General features: G+C 35.9%; 3 protein-coding genes across 3 annotated transcripts; 1 reads left to right on the top strand and 2 right to left on the bottom strand.

Annotated features, from left to right (window-relative positions):
* Positions 1-1,534: 1,534 nt before the first annotated feature.
* On the bottom strand, positions 1,535-2,881 carry LOC132704309 (zinc transporter ZIP3-like). Its single transcript, XM_060674220.1, has one exon. The coding sequence runs from the start codon at positions 2,808-2,810 to the stop codon at positions 1,665-1,667; it is 1,146 nt and encodes a 381-aa protein (XP_060530203.1). The 5' UTR covers positions 2,811-2,881; the 3' UTR covers positions 1,535-1,664.
* A 2,944-nt stretch (positions 2,882-5,825) lies between these two features.
* Positions 5,826-9,878, top strand: LOC132704887 (cilia- and flagella-associated protein 53-like). Its single transcript, XM_060675201.1, has 9 exons — positions 5,826-5,925; positions 5,986-6,149; positions 6,344-6,520; positions 6,800-6,962; positions 7,356-7,536; positions 8,810-8,946; positions 9,004-9,222; positions 9,365-9,577; positions 9,629-9,878. The coding sequence occupies exons 1-9, from the start codon at positions 5,845-5,847 to the stop codon at positions 9,791-9,793; spliced, it is 1,500 nt and encodes a 499-aa protein (XP_060531184.1). The 5' UTR covers positions 5,826-5,844; the 3' UTR covers positions 9,794-9,878.
* Positions 9,831-17,969, bottom strand: LOC132704879 (tRNA (cytosine(34)-C(5))-methyltransferase). Its single transcript, XM_060675188.1, is given in 12 exon segments — positions 9,831-9,980; positions 10,045-10,212; positions 11,150-11,316; positions 11,944-12,194; positions 12,196-12,391; positions 14,856-15,000; positions 15,059-15,246; positions 15,318-15,430; positions 16,907-17,324; positions 17,377-17,573; positions 17,628-17,714; positions 17,798-17,969. Coding segments are annotated over 12 exon segments (2,097 nt in total). The 5' UTR covers positions 17,858-17,969; the 3' UTR covers positions 9,831-9,873.
* Positions 17,970-18,082: the final 113 nt, after the last annotated feature.

The following is an 18,082-nucleotide window of genomic DNA, read 5'->3' as shown; positions in this document are numbered from 1 at the left end:
TTCAGCGCCTCGTCGATGGTGAGAAAGAGTAAACTTTTCTCTTAATACTGTTAAATATACTGAATATTTTTTCCGAATGTCTTCCAGTTTGGGGCATACGTTCTTGAGCAAGTACCGACCTACTTTTTAAAAAGATTATTGTTACTTCCTAAATCAACTTCAAGTGCTTTACTTCGCCTTGAAACAGGTTCCACGCACTTAATTTACCAAACCTTTAAATCTTGCCTCACTTTTCTAATGTAAGTGTTAAGAATGGACGAGAGTCGTCTCCCGAGACGGTGTTTTGATCGCCAGCCATCTCTGATCAATAACACAAGGCACACCAAATTCAACTGGGCATGTCAGATTAGAGAGCGTGGGTGGGTTATGGTGAGTGGTACAGAAATCCATCATATATCATTCCAGGACGCAAAGGAATAACATCTTACAATGTTTTAAAACAAAACTTTTTGAAGTAGATATCAACATTGCAGCCGGTTCACACTACACGAATTTTTACTCAGGGGTTGCACCCTTTGATCTACCACCTATATTTAAGTTGCCAATTTTAAGAATTATCACACAATTAAGATTAATTTAATTCTCCAATAAAGGCTGAAACAATGTACTACCTTCTATTCACTTGCCCCATCTCTAATGCTTTCCATACCGTGGAATTTTGCAATAACAATGCTTTTCTTATTAAAAATACCCGTGCCTTTCTAAAAAACGATTAAAAATAAAACTGCAATGTGTATTTGCGAATTTGAAATCAAATGTTGATATTTTGTTTTTTTTTTTAGGCTTGTGTAATGTTTGGTGCGGATTTCTTGGTGAAGAAATATAGTTTCTGGTAAACAATAAATAATAAAACAATATAAATACGTTCAACATGCAGGCTTTGGACAGTATCGTAATACAGAACACAAATGCGTGGCCAAATTCTAATTTTCGTTGTAAAGACAGTTTCAGTTTAACCTTTCAAATAAATTTTAAAGAATCAACGCCAATCACCATCACGCAATCTTATCAGTTTTCATAAAATAAACTATAAATATCCGATCTATTTGCCAACTAACCTTACAAGTACGCAGTGTAGAGCAAAATATAAGTATTGTCTTTTGATTTTTCGAAAGGTAGTTTCCGATAATTTCCAATAATATATAGGATGTCTCTTATAAAAATCAATTTGTCGTTTGATAATTCTGTCTAAAAAGTTGCTTTAGAAATGTTTTCACCGAAACACAAAATTTTTTAGAATGCACATTTTCCAAAAACACCACATAATTCTGAAACAGTACTACATACCCATCTGCGGTTTTTAGTGATATTAGTTTTCGTCTATCTCTTATAGAAAAAGTGTCCAAATTGGTCCTCTCTGTACACTGATTAAATCTGTATATTATCGCTGCTCGTGCCTACAGAGAAACCGTTTTATCGCGTTTGTCTTGCGTTAAAAAACAAGTAATGTTATTATCCACAAGAGTGACTTTAGCAGAAGACCCGGAATCCTAAAAATTAAAACCAATTTCAACGACTAATAACGTATAATATTCAAACATTTCCTTTGGAAATCACAGATATATGTGTGCACAACAAATTAATGAGTCGCAAAAAATCGACCCGCTCCTTTAAATAATTAACGACCTCTAATGTTCATTGCATTTAATATCGACTTTTATGGCTTAAGTCCTGGTGCGGTTTCGCTCCAAAACGACCACTTGCGTAACGGCGTACATCGTTTCGATCTGTTGCAGCAACCCCATCATCGCGAACCCGCCGACGATGCACAACCCCCTCAGCATCCGATGCACCCGCCTCTCCTTTTCCCTGTTGAGTATCTCGAAAAACGTGATGTACAAAATGGCACCCGCCGACAATCCCTCCAACAATATGGTAACAATAGACTTGGCAGTGGTTTCTCCGGGTGTCTCTATTGTCACGATAAGCCCTAAAAGCATTCCGAAAGGCGTGGCGAGCGCCAGCACCCCCATTTGTATCACGATGAACCGTATCCTGGTACGTGCAAGCAACAATTCCAAACCCAGACAGAAAAGTATGGTAGCCGAGTGGATGCTGACAGCCGTGAAGAGGTACCAGATTTCTACGGCCCGTCGCTGCAGCCCAATGGAGAGGCCTTCGATGATCGAATGCAACGACAACGCCGCTATGGTGAGGACGCAACGCATTATTTTCTCGCGGTTCGTTACTTTCTCCGCGTCTTCTTTCTCCGATACGACAGAACGGGCGGATTTCGTACTGCCAACTCTGGTACTCCTGGATGTAGCCGAATTTAGGCCAGAGTCGATCAGAGAAACTCCGGAGTTTTTCCTGGTCTCGCTCGCAGGTCGCTTCGTGTCCTCTACCGGAGCAATTTTCACGCAACCCTCTAAAGGCTTCGAGAGATTGCTGGCTATCTTGTCGATGGCCTTTTTTGTGCACTCGCTATTCACTTTTCTCTCGATGAGCCAGTGCGACCATTCCTCGAGGAAGTAGATGCAGAAAAAACCGACCGAGATGGCCAACTGGGAAAGCGGGTATTCAGTCTGAACATTTCGTATCACCTTAAATTCCTCCACGGAGAGAAAAAGCTGCTTCATCATGTGCAAGAAGCAGGTGGCGAAGAGGACGCCGCCCCCGAAGCTCTGGCAAAGCATCACCCAGCAGTTGAGTTGATCGTGGCGACGTTTGTTGACGAACGTGTTGGAGTCTAAGGTAGCGTCCTCCCATCGTCGCAACACTCGGTAGAGTTTGACGGGCAGGATGCCGAAGAAGAAGCGGATGAATCCGAGGAGAAGAGCGACCACCACTTTCGTGTTTATGAGGTTCATGGCGACTTCTAGGACGACACGACGGCGACGTCGCGCGGATGGACGTAAGGTGGCGTGTGTCCGAAGTTCGAATTGCGACGACTAACGCGGTAATTCGGAACGGGACGTCGGTAACTCGATACGATGTTCGGCAACTTCCGTTTTCAACGGTATTGGCAATTAACGTAATTGGTGTGTCAACACGTGATCGATATATTACTTGAATCGGTGTTGAAATGACATCAGAAGAATAGCTAAAATATGTTGATATGGTATGTTCCAGAATATATGGTCTTGGATTTTAACGGCAATTATCGAAATTACTTGCCGACACCTGACCGGTCGTTATTGCGGAACAGAGCATCAGGGACCGACTTCGAACGTGTTTTAAAAATATAAACATTAAATATTATATTATGTAAAAGTTCTGCATATGAATTTTACACTTTCAAAAATTGCACCTTCTTTTAATTTAAGTCTGTTTACTTGATGAATTTGGTGCATTTTGAAGGTAGTTGGCGGCTGTGATAACTTGCGTTATCCCGTACGACACTGTTATCCTGAATATTTTTTTAAAGATAATTTTGAAACCAGTTTTCAAAAATATTTTGCACTTTTATCTTCTTGATATCCCAAATTAGAGTCCCCAATTTTGTTCGCAGACAACAGCAAACAGTTTGGGATAAATTCTTCTTCTAATCCAGTGCGAATTATGGTTATGCGTTTTCCTTTATTTTACTGGAATGAACCCATCTTTTAGATAGTGTGTGCATCAAATTATGTATCTGTTTTTGGATCTATGCGTTTTAATTCCCCGAATCTAAAAATACTCAATCTGTGCGATTAGTATTTAAATCCCATTCTCCCAATAATTCTGTGGAGAACGACACGGCTAATAATTATATTGTTTTCATCTTCTTCTAGGCTTTTTGCACTCTGAATTTCATTTTTCTTCTTATGATATCTTATTCACTATTATCCGGACTGTGAGATCATTCATTCACTGTTATCAATATCCTTTGTCGGAGATATTGGAATTTTTGTAAGAAGACAGTTTTGTTAAGCTTCTTGTTTAATAGATGCTCTACTTATAAAACATTTATACACATTTCACAATTTGTTTTCGGTAGTCAAAATATCATGTGAGTTCGACGCAACATGACGGAAAAATTAGGGATATACTCGTAAGAAGCATTTTTGAAACGCAGGATAACACGCTGTCACTGATTATCAGCCGACACCTGGTCGACATCTACCTGACTCGCCCCTGTGTTATCTCTTAATTATGAATAAATTAACGGTTGTTGGGTTTACCCAGTAACAATAGGTATGAAAGTCGTAATTACTTCAGTGGTGAAAGTCTCTCAAAAGCCAAGACGATATACTTTGAGACACACTATACAGGTTGTCCACTTCATTGCTACACTTTTCGTAATTATTTACTTTAGACAAAATTCTATTGTAGCAACAAGTATTGCTCTGCTACTCCCACTTTAAGACCTCAGATTCGTTCTTTATGATAGCAGCCACTTCGGACATTTCCGTTATTTTAGTCAGGGGATTGCGAGCCATGGGGTATTTTCGGCAGATTTTAGGAATAGGGGTATTTTGATGTTTGTCAATTCTGAGGTTCACGTATTCATGCCCATTCGCAAAATGTGCTCTAAAACTAATAGTCGTAGAAAGAGTATGGTATATGCAATATTTTGATAAACTTCTTCAGTGCTGTTTATCTAACTTGTAACATATAATTGCTTAATATGCTAATTTGATATCCCAAACACAGCTTGAAAGATCCTTCTCTTTAAATTTGCACTAATTTTTTTTGTTCAGCTTTGATATATTATTGTTTAACAAAAAACATTGTGGAAAAAATAATACGTAATATACTTGTCTCCTCTGTAAGTGTTTGAAATACATCCACCATAAGGCTACAAAAATAACTGTTTTGTAGAATCGGCATGCATCTGCAGCACAATCCGTGAACCACCTATATATCTATTACGCTTTGCATAGGAATCCAATAGTTGTCGCAATATTCGTAAACCTGAGGAAGGCTTTTGACGTGGTTAGTTTTGACATATTGCTGCACAAGCTGCAGCTTATGGGGATTCAAAGGTAATATGGCTTAATTTATCCAAGCTTTATGGACGGCAACCGGATATCCGTATAACAAATACATATGGACTACTACTTGGGACGCTGCTTTACTCTCTGTATATTCTACACTTGAAAAATGCAGAACTTAAAACTCACTACTTTACATATGCTGATGATACACACCGTTCTGGTGTATATTGGCGCAGACGAGCAAGTGCCAACCCAAGAAATCAATGCCAACTTTTAATGTAAAATGGTTACTATCTAATAATATTGTTTAAATAAAAGATTATGAACTATTCATTAGTTCAGTCATTATTCAAGATGTAATACAGGAGTGAATAATCCGATTGCAAATACATCAAAGACGTATAATAAACGATAAATGGATACAAAAATATGAGGAGGTATACCGTATTCGTTAAACACGTAAAAATATAATTGTACTCGCTATGGTGAATTTCAAAAAATGGTTGTTAGTTCTTGTTCTGTTGTTAAGGTATTAATAGTTGTGGTTAAATTTTCGCATTGTATTTATTTTTGTTAGTTTCGCGACTAGAGCTACTAAGCACTGATTTGAGACTTTGTTCTATAATAATACATCTCGGCATAAAACGTTGGCACATCCTCTATAAAATGAGTTTTTTAATAATGCTAACCTCTATCTATCCTTCCAGCTATCAAATCAGATTTTTTTTTAAGATTTTGAATATAGAATATTGAATATTAGCCGTTCTGATTTTTTTGAATTATATTTTGGAAAATCATTGTTAAAATGCAATTAAATTAAATTACTTTTCCGAACTGCAACGACAAAAGTTTTTTGGGTTGAAGGATAGTGGGAACGGCGGATTAATTGTTTGAATCGCCGATCTACCGACTCTATTTACCGGTCTCTAGGAAACAGTTACGCACACCCCCTTCTGTTATATTTCATTATTTAGTGAGTGAAAATATGTTCGGTGCTCCTTTCAATTCTCAAGATCATCCCCAATCGACGATCAACGAGATTTGCACCACCGAACCGCCCAAGAAGGTAAATTTTAATATAGCGTTACAATTTTGCTATAGTTTCCGCCATTCTTTTGCATCGTAGAATAAAGATGACCTCCGCGTTGATCGCAGGCCTATCAATGAGGTTTTCTTCAACGGCAAATACGACGAACATGAGAGGGGAAAACAATTCAAGAAGGAAATTCGAGACCGAGTTCTGGAAAAGTTAAAAGCTTACGACGACTCGGTTGAAGAAAGAAGAAAAAAGTAAGACTTGCGCCGGGTGATCAAATCAGTCCCTAAAATGAAATCTACAGTATTTTAAAATAGAAATTATGAAGATATACGCATAGATTAAATTTTTTTAAATGTAAACATGGATTTTTTTTTAATTCTTCTTTTAAATCTAAATCGCCGCTCTTTAATTGGTCCAAAAATTGAAAAGTGTGGCTAACTTTTAGGCTCCGGGAGTTGCTTTGCATAGAAGAACGACAATTCTACTATGAAACCATAAATAACATACAAAAAAAACAAGATCTGAAGATGGCGGAGATGAAACAGCGTGCAGAACTGTTGAAGGCCCAACGGGAGGCCGAACGTTTGGAGCTCGTACGTCAAAAGCGAATCACACAATACCGGTAAAGTGTGTCTCAAAGTATATCGTCCTGGCTTTTGACGGACCATTCCCCAAAAACTAATTACGTACCTTCATACTGGGTTAACCCACCAACCAATAATTTATTCACGGGGCCGACTCAGGTAGATACCGAACACCATCCTTGATGCTCTGTCCTACAATACCGAATTGTAAGGTTATTTTGATAATTGCCGTCAAAAGCCAAGACGACACTTTGAGACCAAGTATACCTACGTTAACGCCGGCATCGGGATTGGTACGAATCATTTGTGTTGTGCAGGAACAAGTGCCCCGAATCAACGCCGAAACTGATCCAAAAGAACTTGATTGAATCCAAACAAATACAGCTTCAGCAGATTAAAGAAAACGAAGCTAGAAGGCAAGCGGATAGGGAGCTGGAGAGGATGTGGCACGAGTTATGCGCCAAAGAATTAGAAGTTAAGGTACTTCATGCAGAGACTTTAACCTAGTAGGCTTCGTTTAAATCTACATAATATGATGTGTAGTCCTAAATTTCAGAAACGCCCTCTGATTGGTTGTGACGTCAATTGTTAGAGGTTCAGTGGTCAACTGGCTGCATGAGGCAGTTTTGTCTAAAAAAAAACACGTTTTTCTTTAATATTTTCTATTTTTTCGTAATCGTAATATGCAAAATATATTTTTATGAAATAGCCTGTATAATTGAAAATGTTTTTGAAATGCTTAAAAATAATTTGATTTTGCACAACACTTATTACAAAAAAAATTAACAGAATTCACAATAGTGACAAATAAGGGAGATACACTATTGCGCCACCATGTATATATGAATGTGTCCTATTATCAATCGATTTTAGAGGAAACGGGAAGCTCAGGATTTGGAAGAAAGGAAAAACAGGCAAAAAGAAATTGCCGATACGTGGAAAAAGCAAATGGAATGCAAGAAGTTGTTGAAAGACGAGTACGAACAAGGCACCCACGAAGAAACAATGGAAATGAAAAAACTGGCGGAGGAGTTAAAGATTGAAGAGATAAAAGGTATTCCTTTCAAAATAGCGGTTATTAATTCGATAAATTGTCGAGTTTTTCTTCGCGTCACTCTGGACCAACACTCAAACAAATAGACGGTCTATTTGTTTGAGTGTTGGGTATTTAACCAAAGTAAAGTGACTCGGTTTGCGTTCGGTTATGCGGAGTGGAATGAATAGAGTCAACTCTAAAAGTTTCACATTTTAAAGCAAAAATTAAAAATTTGGGAGCAAGCATGCACTAAGTATAGCAAACGTAAAATTTCCGGTCGGTTTCAATTTTAAGTCATTAAGTTTATAAATTTATTTATTTATATATTATTCTGGAATTTTCGTAGTCACGGATGAAATGAACAAATTTATTTAATGGCTTTTAGAATTTATATATATTTTTTGAATATAAAAATTTAAAAAAACGCATTTGAGACAATTAATGTTTAAAATTACATGAAAGAGCTTGGGCTGCAAAGTTTTAAAATATTATTCATTGAGTTCTTCATTATATTCATCACCCAGATACATTTCTTGCATAAGACTAAGTAGAAGCACATATTTTATTAAGTTATTTATCATTATAACAATTGATGATTAAAATAAAAACACAAGAAACTAGTTCTTCGAGAAGTAGAAAACAAGAACAATTCAAAACAGCTGTCTGATATTTATCTTCCATATTCTATAAGTTAGATGACAACCACACAAAAATGTCAGATGGCGCTTTCCCAGACAACACACTTAACCTAAAAAGGATAATTTTGAGCATCGGAAAATAGGCATTTGAGCATAGCAATGCATTCCAGTCGTACCAAAAATATCATTTTATTTTTATTTTCATGCTTGAAAGCGACGGGTTCAGTTCAAGAGACCTAATTTTTAAAATATTTATAGATATTTTTTTTAAATCTATTCCAGATGTGTCTTTATTAGCGGAACCCTTCCTTATGATGGAAGAGGAACTAGAACTTGTAGTCGAGATTATTGGAGAGCTCTTTACCGCCCTTTAGCGCCTTCTCAGTTCAGGCGTGGAACATTCGAGTTATTTTCAGACCGCCAACTCTGTAATCATGCGCTCCTTCCCGCATTCCCGTTTTTTTGGTCGCATACAGGGTCGGACCCAGCCCAGTCGGGTCACTCGTTGCATGCTAAAAGTTTTTTCTTATTTAAAATTATTATACCACAATTAGGCACTATATTAATATTGTGAGTCAAGTGCCGAGAGATGTACACCACGCCTTTTTTGCAATTTTTGACATTTGCTTTATTGATGAATGCGTTTTCCACAGCCTTAAGAGCGAAACAAAAAAAGCGCGACGAAACAGCGAAACAGCTCCTTGAACAAATAGCTCATCAGGACAGGCTGCAGGCTGAACGACGCGAGCAGGAGAACGCTTTAGACAAAGCGCTGATCAATTTAACACAGGCAAGTGTCGATAGACGGATGATATATAATAATTTTGATGTATTGTACATTTTGTAGGTGGAGCTAGAGCGGGAAAAGGCTTCTTGGAAAGAGCAGAGCGAGCGAGCTAGAAGAGAAACAGAGCTCTACCGAAAACACTTGAGGGACTTGGAAAAGCAGAGGAAACTGGAGGAGGAAAAGCTCGATGAGTTGCTCGAAATACATCGAAAATCAATTGAAGCGAAACATAACGAAGCCCGGTGCAAGTTGATTGAAGCCAAACGCAAACTACAACAGGTTCTCAGCTAGGCTGACTTGACGTATAGTTAAGGATAGTTAAGGCGCTACAAAATTATGATGAGACTATATCAAGTTGCAAGCTCTGAAAATATTTAGTGTGCTTTACATTAGTAATTTTCACCAAGTTCGCTTTTTGCAGGATGTATTGGCCGAACGTGCGCAGCAGATCAAGTACAAGAGACAGGAGGCTGAGGAACGGCTGAAACTGAAGCAAGCAGAGAATGAACTGCTGCTCATCGCTTTTGAAACAAACGAGAGGTTGCAGGCAGAGAGCAATCGTCTAGAGCTGCAGGCTGCTTTGCAATATCGTGACGATCTGAAGAGGCAAATTGAGTACAACAACATTTCCAGGGTACGTGTCCGCAATTTACTGTTGGAATAACAACAGATATACATTTTATAGCAAAAAGAAAAAGAAGAACTGGAGAAGCAACTCCAGGAAGGCGCCAAGGAAGAGGAAGAATACAAAAACATGGTAGAGCAAATAATCAAAGAAGAATTAAACCAAAAAGGAAACCATCCATTCCGAAGAGCTCTGGAACAATGTAGCTGTCGTTCCGCACCATAGACCTCGAACATGAAAAAAAAAGCAGATTCTTAAAAAATGTCTGGTGTATTAAAAACATTTGCGAATAATACAAAAGGTTTTTACTCCGAAGCAATTACTTTTGCCTCTTCGTCGTATTTACTAGTCGTGTCGTCACTACCGACACTCTTCAAACCCTCGTCATCAGCTTTTTTGAACTTGTTCACGTCTAAAATAAAACCAATCGTTTTAAAATGCACGGGTCCGGAACGAAGACAATAGTCTCGATTTACCGTATTTGGAGATGTCACCGCCCAGCAATCTGAGTAAATGTACGGTACTGTGCTGGGTCATATAACAGCGCAAAGAAGTCGTACCACGCCAACCGCTTACATGAATAATTAGTGGGATGTTGCTATCTTTCATATTTTCCTTGTAAATTAAAATACAACTTCCGGGGCCTAAGTGGAAATAAAAATAAATATAAGGATAAAATGTAAACATACGTTTTTCCACTTCGCTTCATTACAAAATACCTTGGCATTTGTCAGACGCCTGAAAAAAAGTCATATTTCGCTCACTTATTATTAAAAATAGCTATTTCCCGGAAGTAATTCAAATTGAGCATCACCTTAAAAGTTCTGGACATTTCTGGGCAAATCTTTCACGAAATTCTAAATGGCTAGATCAATAAAGTTTTTATTCTTGATACGCAATGCGCGTAGCGCGACAAGTCCAAGAAATATATTATGGCCAAAACTCTGTTTTTTGACACAATAACAACCTGTATTTTATTATAAGTTCAAACGAAGTAATAACTTGTATACCATATTTCACCATTTTTGAATATAAGCGAAACAGTTATATGAAATTAACAATTTTGCCTACTTAGTTAAGGAATTTGTTGCATATTATAGGTACAATAACAAAAATATATATTTTAAAGGGGTTTGGTTAGTTTCTTTTGTAATATATATATATATATATATATATATATATATATATATATATATATATATATATATATATATATATATATATATATATATATATATATATATATATATATATATATATATATATATATATATATATATATATATATATATATATATATATATATATATATATATATATATATACATGTCCAAATTAACTAAATTCGTCTGTAGTTTTGTATAAACAATATTTTAATTAAAACTGTGTACCAAAATATCCTAATTACTAATTTGTACAATTAAGTAGTATGTTTAAATGAAATAGTTACAGTAAATTCCAAAAATTTTTTGTTCAAATAGTGCCACAATTTGGATTTACTGTTTCTATTGTTTCATTAAGAATCTGAATGAATGAATCACAAGTTCTCTTTACAAAATACCCCATTTAGTGGACACTTACTCAAATCTCGCACCTGGTCTTGGACGGTCCTTGACAGGCTAGTTATGGGCGGAGACTTCTGCGGCTTGTCATTCATCAACAAAGTTATCAAGTCGTCCCTCGGTATATCAACTTTGCGACTTTTTCCAACGTACGGATAGATGCTTTCCAGGCCATCATTAGCGATTCTAAAAAAAAAACAATTATTTATGTAGTTCGTCAATTTTTTTGCAGGAAAAGTAACCTTTTAAAAAGCATATTTTAGAGTAGAGTTTTATTGTCATTATTTATATAAAATTGTTCTCATTTCTAAAACAAAATTTGGGGTATAAGAATATACTAAAATTTGAAAATGTTTTCAATTATTTATCAGAATATATGACAAACTACACCACTGAAAAAAGTTGACTTTTCACAAATTTTGTATGAGGCGTATTTTTCCTATAACGCACCAAACATAAGCACCGTTTTCATGACTGAAATGACTAAATGATTATTTTTTGTTACAGTAACGTCCATTACTAAAAAAAAGCCATTCTGATTATTTTTAAAAGTAAATTTTATACAAAAAAAGAGCTGCTAAAAACTTTTTGATATCTCACTTCCTTTGTTTTATCATTTCTTAAAATTCAAAACACCTCGAAACTGAAAATTTAGGATATTATGTTTACATCGATTTTTTCACGAAAAATCGTCTCCCAACGACTGTACGAATTTGTACGAATTTTTTGCGCGCTGTATAATTATAACTGTATATAATACGTAAATTAATTAAACTGGAAATTTAACGGACAAGTCGAGTTCATCAATCCTACCTGAATGGACACTTCATGTTTTTATTGTCGCACCTGACGAATGCCTTCACGCCCGTATTAATAAACTTCAATCGACCCTGGTTTGCAACGACCAGATCCCTTACTCCCTCAGACGTCAAATATATGTTCTTTTTTTTACCCACGGGGCATCTGGTCAGCAAACACTTCGATTCGAATTGGTCCGATATTTCGTAGAATTTCTTGATATCTGTCCATACCGGCTCGTCGTCGTCGAAAAACACGAACGGACGGGTCCTCCCGGTATCCGTCCCTGCGTCTACGCTTCCTCTGGTTCTGTGGCAGGCGAGAGTCTTCGTTTTCTCGTTTTTTGGTTTCCTCCGCCTCTTCGTCTTTGATTGCTTTTTCATTAGATGTGAAAGGTTTTACTTTCCTCAAAACTGCTACGAAAAACGCACCGGTGTTTTGCTGATGTGGCAAAATGCGCAGACTGCAAAGTAATTCATTTCAATAATTACACTTATATATAAGCAAGATATCTGAGCACGTATCTGACAAGCTTTGACTCGTTCAAATAAATACACTATTTTTTTTTCTTTTTGGGTATACATTATAGGGTTAGAGTTAGTGATTATTTAATTATCGAATACATTTATTGGCTGGGATATTAACTGATACACATGTGTCACGTGGAATGGAATTAATCTGGATCTCTCAATTTTGAACCTGGAAGTTTTCACCATGGCTGATTTGTGGTTGAGTGAGAATAGCCACTGCAACCTAGACTTCGCTACTAAGTCTTACGCATTTTCTTCTCAAAACGCTTAGTTTTCTATATTTTATTAAATGTATTATTCACAATTAAAAATTAAAATTTATACCACCATTGATATTGAAGATTGCAAGATTGCTAGAGGCTGTAAGTGTGAAAGTCCAAAATTAAATATCAGGGTATTTTCTGAGATTAGAATTAAAATTGGAAAAAACATATCAAATATGCAACAAATAAAATTAGAGAATCATCTATAAATTCCATGCACTGAGAAATTTATTGCAGAAAAATAATTTGACAATGATATCTTCCTCCTTGGTGCTGCCCTAGCTGCTTCGGGAAGTTCCAAAAGGATCAGCTTGAACATTCCATTATAATAATAATATATAATCAAAATAATTTATTTCACTTTATTTAAAGACAGCGACCTGGGATCTGGGACTGGGACTCTGGGAACAATTGTACATAAAAACAATAATTAGCATTATGTCAAAATCATCACACTTTGCAGTGAATGTGAGTCATGGTTTACAATACTAGACATGTGTGCTGTCAAAGTGTTCATTGCCGCAGGTTATGTTGTGTACTACGCAAAGGCATATAAAAGATAAGTAAAAAGTGCTGGAACGCTTAAACATCTCCAAAACTGCTCAAGCAGGAATGATAAAATTCAGTACCTGGGAGGTTTAGAACATGCAGAACATGCCACTTTCACGTTACACGACAAGTCTGGTTATTTTAAATGGAATGCAATATTTACTTCTGTTGCACTTAACTGCGCATATTGAATTTAGTATAGTAAGGTCTCATAATTTAAAAATTTTGTTTCCATTAGTTACTGAGCTACAGCAACACTGCTTTTTCAGTAAAAAGCATCCGAACGGTTTAATATGCCCAAAACTACTCAAGCTGAAACGAAGAAATTCAACGCATAGAGGTTTTCTAAATTGCAGAATTAAAAAATGCTAACGGCAAAGTATCTTTTTTTTTTCTTTACGCTTAATTGGGCTCATCTCAAATTCGGAGATGCACCCATTTTCCGGCATCCGCATAACAATTTTTCTCGCACACAACACCCAAGGCTGCCGGTGGGAATCGAACCCACAACCTCCGGCAAGTTCGAGTTGGCAGATCAACGCCTTACCAGCCAAGTCATCCTCGGTCCCTGGCAAAGTATCTGACAAGTTTGCCAGTTTTACATAACACGTCATAATTTTGTTATTTTAAATAAAATGCCCTATTTATTTTTATGGCACGCATCCCCAATTTCGTAAAGTCTAATCATATCAAAATTTTATTTCTGTTAATTACTGAACTACGGCTACACCGCTTTTTTAGTAAATAATAATCTCCAAAGCTGCCAGAGTTGGAAGAATAAAATTCAATACCTGGGAGTTTTAAACATGCAGAGATCAAAAATGCTAACAGCAGTGTTGTCAGATAATATATATATTTTTTTAAGAATTATAAATATCAACATTGGCGTCAGCATTTTGTAATTCTGCATGTTTAAAAACCCCTAGTTATAGAATCTTGTTCCAGCTCTGATAGTTCTGAAGATGTTTAAGTGTTCTGGTACTATTTACTGAAACAGCGGTGTTGCCGTAGCTCAGTAACTAATAGCAAAAAATATTTGAAATTATGAAACCTTACTTGATGCAATATGCGCAATTCATTGCAACAAAAACAAATAGGGCATTTCTAATTCTGCATATTCAAAAACCCGTCGGTGTTAAATTTCAATGTTCCAGCTTTGGCAGTTTTCAAGATATTTAAGAGTTCCGCTACTTTTTGCTAACAGTGTATATTGTTTGGGTCGTGAAGCACAGAAACTCACTGCCCTTAGACTTTAACTTACTTCAATAAAATTTCTAGTCTAAATAACTTCTGAGTTAGTCTGGAGTTAGTGATGTGTAAATGGTATTAGAACATAACAGGGTTATTGGCAGTGGGAATATTTACAATCTTTACCTAAACTTATTATTAATATGATTGGGAATACACACACAGATTTAAATCTATTGTGCAGTTGAGTTAATAGTAGCTAAAAATAAGGAAGACTATGTTTATATTGTAAATTTATTGTTGTTGCTATTCAATAGATTCAAAAATCAAATCAATCATGGGTGGCATTCACGGTCGAGTCGAAAGGCAAAACCTTCCAAGAAAACATATCTCTTACCATCTATTTAAATGATACTTCTCCCTGTTTGTGACCGCGGGCGGAAACATTTGAGGTCTGATTGTAGTCCTCCATTTTTCGTCCACTTCATCGAACGATTTGTAAAACTCCAAGTTTCTACTGGAAACCAACCAGTCTTCCATGCCTATGATGATTACGGAGCTTCACCTAATGCGATTAGAAAACCGACTCGAAAATATTACCAGGGGTATACTTCAGGCCCGGCAGAGCGTTACAGACGTCCACAAGTTCCAACGAACCGTTAGCCTCTACTAGAATCCTATGAATGACTGACTCATTCTCTATAGGATTTAACGAACAAGTCGAATACACAATTCTGCCACCCACGCTTAGCAATTCAGCACCTCTTCGCAGTATTCTATATTGAATTCTATAAAGTTGAAGATCTGTTTAACTGTTATACTAAAGTATCCTTGTTTTGAGGACAATTATTTAACTGACCCATGAAGATTAAGGGCATTTGCGGGAGTCCATTTCATCCAAATGTCCGGATTTTTTCTCATGGTCCCATCGCCAGAACAAGGCACGTCGCATAAAATCCTATCAAACTGTATCTATATGATAAATAAAAATGAACATTATTGATATAATTTATGATTTGTCAACTTTAAGGAACTAAAAGACTATGCCCGCCACCGCAACATTAAGGAAATATGTCTGCCACATGCTACAGCTATAATACATAGAAATCTACATCCCGAAGATGTTTGTCGGATATATTTGTCGAGCGATATTTTACCATCTCACCGACACGCCAAACTGTACCCAAATAGCTTCTAGATGTCTAGAAACTTATGCTCATAAAAAAGCAAACATCAAAAAATGTTAGGAAAGGGCAGTCAATGTGCGCAAACCCGGGTCATTTGAAAAGTTTTATTTAACGGCTCACATTTGGGAACAAAGGCTGTTATGCGGAAAATATTAGGTAGCTTACAGAACAATTTAACTATTTAAATTAAATTATTAAGATACCAAACACATTGAATAAAACGTTGGAGAAAAAAACTCCCTGCAAAAGTTATGTTTAATTTTTTAAATAAGTTCATGTAATTTTGATTCTGTTTTCTTCAGAACAATAGATTTTAAATTTTAAATTAATTTTGAATACATACAGAAAAGAAACGAAAATATCAGAACTTTTAATACACAACACAACTGTTAATCACTTTATCAAATACTTTTACCACAAAACTAGTTCAAAATGTTCTAATCATTAACTGTTTGACATTAAAAAATTGACATTTGAATTCCCTATGTGCAGTAACAGAAATGATTTCTTAAAAATTGGCAAATCTTGGGGCCTGAATCTATATTAGTCAATTAGATAGTTTATTTGTCGCTCTATGAAACAGATTTCTGGTTGTAGTTAATTGTAGAACTAAACAAAAATCTAAGGTCAGATTTAACACAACACAAATAAAATTCTCCGCCTAAGTAATATTTAATTATAAGACACTTTTATAAATATTCTGAAAATTTCTTTGAAAAATTTCATAGATACAGAAAAAATTTCTAAAATTTTATTAATCGACTATATAACAATAATTTGAGCATGAACAAAACAATTTTAGTTGAAAAAACTATTATTTTCAAAGGAATAGTTTTTTTACTCATAATATATGCTTGATATACCATCAACACACCAAATGTGCAACTTGATATTTTTTCCACTTTTGTCGAAATATGCATTCAACAGTCATTATGGCCGCAAAGAGTTGCTATATGCTATATAAAAATGCCATAGCCACCTGAGGCCCCTCAATTTTTACCTTCCTTATGGTCACTGTATTATCTAATAGGTATACTTTAAAAACTTTAGAATCCTCATTATGCATTTTTCAAATAATTAATGATGTCATATGGTAAAGTTTTCCTTTCCAGCAAGCCTTAAGTAGCACCTTAATAAATCAAGGAATAAAAACCGAATTGTGCATGCACTAAGGAATAACCCAAATTTAACAAAACCTAGGTACAGTTACTATAATCATCATTGTTCAACAATGTACTTATTTTATGTAATTAAATAATACCTGTCGGGATGAACCATCTGGTAATGTTTCGAACATATTCGGCAATGACGCACTATCGTGGTTAATAATAGCTACACAGGGTGAATTGAGTCTTTTTGCTTGATGCACTAACATGTAACATCTCTTATTGTCGACATCATTTGCAATTACAAACCCTGGGGGTATGGGATCATCATTCTGATGAAGCATTTCAAGAAGTTGGGCAGTTTTGGAGCCAGGGGCGGCACACATATCCAACACCTTATGCTCAGGCTGGACATCAAGCAGCAAAGGAGGTATCATACTAACAGTTTCTTGCCGAGATATTGTTCCATGCTCAGTTTCCGAGATTAAAAAATTGTGTAATTTATAGTAAGCTTCAAGTCTTCTGATGTCTTTCCTTGTCAGTTCCAGTTGCCAGGCCAGTTTGTTGGGATACCTTTAGGCAATGTTTCTATACCCTAAGAATACCATTAAATAGAATATCTTACCAACTTAGAGGATATATGTTCGGCGACCTGTCTGCTTCTTCTTGGCTAATACAATCCTTGATTAGTTTCTCCTCAACTAGTTCAAGCATTTTTCGAGCCACTTCTTTTGAGCCAGTTATTCGGAAAGTAGATGGAAGGTCAGTTTTCATGTGATTAATAAAGTCATCAAACTCGTCTTTTTTACATACATTTTGAGTCTGCAAAACAAAGGAATGAAACTGTAGACATGAATTTTTTTTGGGGGAAAATACCTTATAATATGTTATGAATTTCTCGTTTTCTCTTATAATAGCATTGTAGGGTTTTCTAGTTTCTTTTGTTTCCCGTGTCACCGGTGCCTGAAATGCAAAAAGATTCTAAAGTTGTAGCGATGTTGTGTCTCATGCTTAAAATTAAAATAATAGCACGTTTCTGATCTTACTTGATTTCTCTGATGTTTGAAAAAATGGTTTTTCCTAAATCCAGCCTTACGCCGACCCATCGCGATGTAGGATATTTTTAGTTATTTTAACTTAAATATTTTTCAAAGTAGATTAATAGTTTAAAAATAAAACATAACCTCAATTTAACGAGGTTAGGTAATCATTTGACATCCCAATTTTGACAGCTATTTCTGGAAGTCATGAAGTTAATGAATTGAAAACGCAACTGACCTTAAATTAGCAATGGTTAGTTCACTGACCATTTACTTGAACCTGGTGTAATA

The sequence above is a fragment of the Cylas formicarius genome, unplaced genomic scaffold (assembly GCF_029955315.1).
Source record: "Cylas formicarius isolate icCylForm1 unplaced genomic scaffold, icCylForm1.1 PGA_scaffold_10__41_contigs__length_53128322, whole genome shotgun sequence".
Lineage (NCBI taxonomy): Eukaryota > Metazoa > Arthropoda > Insecta > Coleoptera > Brentidae > Cylas > Cylas formicarius.
Note: the sequence above shows the minus strand (reverse complement) of the source record. Positions and strands in the feature narration are given on the sequence as shown.